This window comes from Gallus gallus, chromosome 2 (assembly GCF_016699485.2).
Source record: "Gallus gallus isolate bGalGal1 chromosome 2, bGalGal1.mat.broiler.GRCg7b, whole genome shotgun sequence".
NCBI classification, from domain to species: Eukaryota; Metazoa; Chordata; class Aves; order Galliformes; family Phasianidae; genus Gallus; species Gallus gallus.
This window is the reverse complement of record NC_052533.1, coordinates 5,358,533-5,364,532: the sequence shown is the minus strand read 5'-3', so window position 1 is coordinate 5,364,532 and position 6,000 is coordinate 5,358,533. Positions and strand designations below refer to the sequence as shown.

Here is a 6,000-nt window from a genome sequence, read left to right as displayed (position 1 = left end):
TAATGAGTAAAACATTCAGAGTTTTTTTGTCCTATTGGACAGTTCTATTTCCTAGAGCAATACAATAGCTTAGGTTGGAAGGCACCTTAAAGATCATCAAGCTCCAAGCCCCTGCTGTGGTTGTACCCTCTAATAACAGATTGTGTCATGTAATAAACCAAAACTGAAAGATAAGACACCTCTTACGAAACAGACACAGCTATATAAGCATCTGAGCTCTTTATTAATTAGCCATAGTTCGTAGGCAGTTCTGAGGCAGCTCTATCAGTTCACCTGATGGAACCAAACTGCAAAAAAACCAGTAAAAGTAATGTTAATACAAACTCATCCATACACTTTTTTTTTTTCAGAACCAATAAGTATTTATACTTAGGTAGTTCAGGTACAGCAATTCTTAAGATTTTCGTGAAACAATAGCTCTTACACAGCCCCCTTTGATTCTTCAGACATTGTCATCACAGTTTTCCCGCGTTGAATGATACAAAGAACACATTACATACAACTTTCAAGCACAGCTATTGGAGCATCATTTGCTAAATCCACTTAGGTGCACGTGTAAAGGCATCTCAAAAATCCTTCAGTGTGAATACCAAAGGAACCAGGAGGAAGATGGTCTCAGACAACCTAGAAATGAGTGGACGATTATACTGAAGCATCCTGAATGAGCGCCTTCACAGGTAATGCAGTAATCATTTCATTTTGCTACAACAAGCAAGTTAATCCAGGTATTATCTCTGAGGACACATACATTTTTCTACAGCCCTGTGTGCCTATTGATCATATTACAGATGATCTTATACAGATTTCTTCCATAAAACCAGAAATATGAAGGAATAACAATAATAATAATAATAATAAAAAGACAAAAGTAAAAATTAACTCAGGAACTCCACCAGCTGATTAAAAAAACCATAGTTTGAATTTCATCTAATTTTTATGACATAGTTGTGCCAATCCTATTTAAGGAGCATTTGCGAAATAGAATAATTACAATACTTAATGGATATTATAATCTCTGTACATTTAAAATACTATGCTCTGGGAGCAAAAGGCTTTGTCTGCCAGAAAACAACTGTCATCAGTTGTATCACAAATGCCACAGCCTGGGACAAACTTATGTGTCCACCTTATTGGTATCTGTTCCAGCAATACCATCATAAAATAAAGGGAGAGATATGGAAGATGTAGTCTGTGATTTATCTAGCTTCCTCCCATAATTTTCACCACGCATTGATGCAATGAGGCCATCTTTCTCACGCATCTCTTCTGCATAGACTGCACTGTTAAAACGTCTACGACAGTGTAAGAAAGGCTTATGTTCCAGAGAACGCTGCAACAAATGCCTCCTGAAGGCCCTCTGAATAACAAGTGCTGACACCTCCTCTTGCTTTCTTTTAAGTGTGGTAGTAATTGGCTTGTAGGAAACTTTAGATGGATTGGCAGCCATAAATTTTTCTTCCATGTGTAATTCAAGACCCTCAAAATTCCCAGCTTCTCCTAAAACCCTTTTAGTGAAGGCGAGCAAGATATCCAAGCAGTGGATCTTATCTCCACTCACTATGGGGAGGTCCATGGATATGAGCTGAATCGTATTTGGCTTTGGAATGCGTAAGGGCTCTGCCAGAGCGTCTGCAAAGTCTGAAAGTGCAGAGTATTCAATAAACTGCGTTGCCTGAGGATCGAAATTTCCCCAGGTTTCATAAAACATATCAAAGTCATCCTCAGAAAGAGGATCTGCACTTTCTTCAGTGGCAACGCTGAAGTTCTCTAAAATGACAGCTATGTACATATTTACAACAATAAGAAAGGATATAATGACATAGCTTACGAAAAATGTAATACCAACCACTTTATTTCTGCAACTAGAGTTATTCTGTGGTACATTGGGAGCACACGTTTCGGATTCTTTCAACACTGGACTCAGAAGGCTATCCCAGCCAGCTGATGTCGTAATTTGGAAGAGACAGAGTATGCTACTATCAAAAGTTTGAAAGTTGAAAAGGTTATCGATCCCACCTTCCCAGCCAAGACAGGCAAAATTTGTCATGCCCACAATAGCATAAATGAACATAACCAGAAATAGCAAGAGGCCAATGTTGAACAGAGACGGAAGAGACATCAATAAGGCAAAAAGAAGAGTTCGAATTCCTTTAGCTCTTTTAACTAATCTCAGAATGCGGCCAATTCGTGCCAAACGAATAATTCTCAGAAGCGTAGGAGAGAAGAACTTTGAAAAGACTTCAGCAAGTGCAATACCTTTGAAATGAAAAAGAAAAGAAAGTATTTTCAGGACATATCAATGACATTCTGCATTTATGGTCATTTTGTTACATTCTACGTTTCGGGTGAGGAAAGTAATCAACTTTATCACTTTATATTATATCACTTTCAAGAAAAACATTATCACCAATACCACAATGGCTTATGAAAGAGCTCAGGAAAAGCAAAACAAATTGTAATACCTTGAAATACTGCAGAATTATCAAGTTTCTGTTTAGTGTGAAAAACGCATTCTTGCAAATTTCTGTAATGAAGCATGCACTGCTCTAGCACTTTTAAAAAACCCTTCACAAATCATTTGGCTTCTGTGCTGGAAGCTATGGGGCTCATCTCCTAGCTGCTGACCAATTGTTCCTGCTCCTGCTTCTGCTGGCATGAGCCAGATGTTAAAAGCTGAAATTGACTATAATGCTTGGTATTTGGATGAGAGATCAGATAAAAAGAACATAAAAGAAAACTGCTATCACTATTAATCCTCCATCACAATTCATTCCAGTGATCTTAACGTTACCTTCAGCGGTAGTAAAGCATGATTACAAACAGACGACCTAAGAATCAGCTGTCTTTTGGATTTCATGGAATAGCAGAGATTAGGGATGAAACAGAGAACAGTTTTTCAGACCAGTTTTTCTTTCCTATCGCCCTCTTTGCACTAAGATTATGACAGGAGTTTCCAAAGCCACAGACAGTCATGCAGACACAGAATGGTGTTAAACTATTCAATTTTTCTAAGCTTTTCTCACCAACTCTCATGATCTGGATTCTCAAAGAATGTCCTGGAAATAAAAGTCTCTCATTTTTCATACAAATGAATTTTTAACCCAAAATTACTTTTACTGTGAAAATGATGGCTACTTGGATTACTTACAAATCAAAAGTAGAAAAACATTAAGACTACCATAACTTAAGTACAACAGCTTAGAAAAGATGCTGCTTCATTAAAATGCTATTCTGATAATTACTCAATAAAACTCATACTTTCAAAAGAAAGAAGGAAAGAAAGAAGGAAAGAAAGAAGGAAAGAAAGAAGGAAAGAAAGAAGGAAAGAAAGAAGGAAAGAAAGAAGGAAAGAAAGAAGGAAAGAAAGAAGGAAAGAAAGAAGGAAAGAAAGAAGGAAAGAAAGAAGGAAATCCATTTTTCTCTTAATACTCTGCAAAAAATACAACAGAAAACAGTACATAACATTTTAGAAGGAATCAATTTGGATATGGTTTGTAAAATGGATCTGGAAGTTATCAGATATATGTAAGTTGTCACTTCATTTTGAAATTTGGCTGAATGTTAAGACACACCATCTGATCTAGCAGCAATTGATACTTACTAACTAGTGAAAGGACCACAACAACTAAATCAAATATGTTCCAGCCAGTGGTGAAGAAGTAATGTCTCAAGGCTATTATTTTTATGATGCATTCCCCAGTAAATACTGTCACAAAGAAGTAGTTGATTTTTTTAAGAACATCCCTGACTTCTCCATTGTCACTTTCTGCCATCATCACAACCATATTTAGACAGATGAGAGTCACCACACTAATGTCAAATGCTTTGTGTGACACTATGTCAAAGAAAAATCCTTGAAATGCATTCTGTGGAGACAGAGAAGAATGGATTAATGTTACTTCTAAGACTCAGGCAACATTCAAATATTAAACAGTAATTTTTGGTTCAAAAGGGAATTTAAGAGAATAAAAAATTAACAGTAAGGTGCTAGAAGCATTGTAGGCAATTTCTTCAGACATTTTTCAGGTAACACTCAGTATGTGGCCAAGTATTTTCAGGTATCGTACAACTACATTTCCTTAGAAAAAAATTACACAAAAGGAAAACATTCAGAGTACATTGTGACTGCTCTGTGCATAGAAATACTTATTGAAGCAGGCATTCTAGTATAAGCAGAGCTGTAGACCAATGATGGGCTCCAACTTGTAAATTTACTTCCAGATCCCCTGCTGCTTGATTTAAACTGGTCATCATCTTTACATTTTCTACCATGCTCCCTCTTAAATGGTCTCACCAATGGTCTTGGGATGGGTTTTTGAGGTTTCTTGGATCCGAGTTTTTTTAGGGCATTATAGTACTTTTTCTGTTCCTCAGTCAAAAAGAGATCTTTTCCACCTAAGTAGAGGGAAAGAATACTGTTATTCAGTTGAAGCTTAAGCACTCAACTAAATAAACACCAGCAAGTTTATGTTAAAAACAAACAACAACAAAAATAACACACAAAAACAGTATTCCTTCAGTATTTCTTCTTTTCTTTAAAAAGGGGGACTGAAAAATACGATCAGAGCTTAATTGTGAAAATCTATTCCAGACAGTATTCCTGAGTTAGATTCCTCAACTGGGAGAGCCTTTCTGAAGTTTTGATAAATCTATTTCTTATTTTAAACACAATAGAAGACTCATCAATAAAATGTTCTTCATTTACATTTATGGGAAAGGCCAGAGCAGAAGTGTGTGGCTGTTACCAAGTAAATGGAAGATAAAGCACTTTGGGACTGAATTCTGGGGGATTCTCTTTACCACACATTTTTGGTACTTTTCTATGTACCACCTATGCCATCTGTATTACTTAGCAATTATCTAGGAGAAGCCATCACAGAATCACTGAATGATTGACATTTTGTAAAACAAAACATTTAACAATGTCTCCTAGGGCATCTAAGCTTCTAATCACTCTAGCAAGACCTCTGAAAATTCAATTTAAATTCATTACAATCTATCACAATGAAAATCCCCCAAAAGGAGAAAAGAAATGAAAAAAATACACAGTTATATCACGTACTTGGAAAAAAGTGTTACATCCCCATCAAATTCTAGAAAGTGTTTGGGCTCATCAGTTGCTTAACCAACATTATTGATGTCAGTTGGGATCATGCCAACTGGTACTTTGTTGTAAAAGGAAATTATGACCGTGAAATTGGACATTTGCTCCTCATACATATCTTTTCTCTGACCAGATGCAGAAAGAAACAATTTCTTGTGTGCCTTTTTATCTTCTACCTAAGGCAGTAGTGCTTTGGTACTTGGAGTAAAAGTCAGCCTGTGGAAACAATGAAAAATTCAGCCTATGGAAATAATGAAATTGCTCCTGTGGAGACTGTCTTCCAAATGTGTACCTTGAAATTGCAAACCTCCTGTCAGTCTGCCAACAAACATGCTTACTTGTTTTATTATAAGACTCCCAAGTGGATTCATGGACTCAATTACCCTTAATATTATGGATATATTAAGTTCCTAAATGAATCATGGAGAGAACTCAATCAATAAATAAGCTTGACAATAAATACTGTTCCAGATGCTGAAGCTTACCAGGGAAGGCTAACTGTTGCTTTTCTCTTGCTGTATTTTTCCTTTTAAGATTTTTCCTTCAGCTTCTGACTTAATAAAAATTTTAGATAATCTAGCAACAATGAGGAGAGGACACAGTCCTTGTGGGCTTTAAGAAGCCTTTAAATGGTTATCTGTCTTTTTTTCTGAGTTGATGGTTTGGATTTGACTACAGAATTCTTTTTTAAACTTAATAAATTAACTTGTAGAGTAATTCACAAAAGATTAGACTTTTTTTTTTAAATGAAGCTAGTTTTTGAAAAAGTTCTTATTAACAAGGCCTTTTCAAGTTCCTTCACCAGAAAAACAGTTGCTACTTCTCCCATCGGCAGTTTAATCATCCTTACCATGTTTGTTAGGTGTTTCCACCCAGCAAAAAGGGTTGTTCTGTTC

At 36.1% G+C, this 6,000-nt stretch overlaps 1 protein-coding gene across 3 annotated transcripts in view; it reads right to left on the bottom strand.

The window, feature by feature from the left end:
- Positions 1–207: 207 nt before the first annotated feature.
- Positions 208–6,000, bottom strand: part of SCN11A (sodium voltage-gated channel alpha subunit 11) — a 50,089-nt gene continuing 44,296 nt past the window's right edge. For 2 of the 3 annotated variants that reach the window (XM_046925820.1, NM_001318428.3), the window contains 3 exons: positions 4,295–4,395; positions 3,602–3,866; positions 208–2,256 (listed from right to left, as the gene is read on the bottom strand). In XM_046925820.1, coding sequence (XP_046781776.1) covers positions 1,115–2,256; positions 3,602–3,866; positions 4,295–4,395 — 1,508 coding nt within the window. In that variant the 3' untranslated portion in view covers positions 208–1,114. Of the gene's footprint in view, positions 2,257–3,601; positions 3,867–4,294; positions 4,400–6,000 lie in introns of all 3 variants that reach the window. The other variant, XM_040685952.1, reaches the window with a different exon arrangement.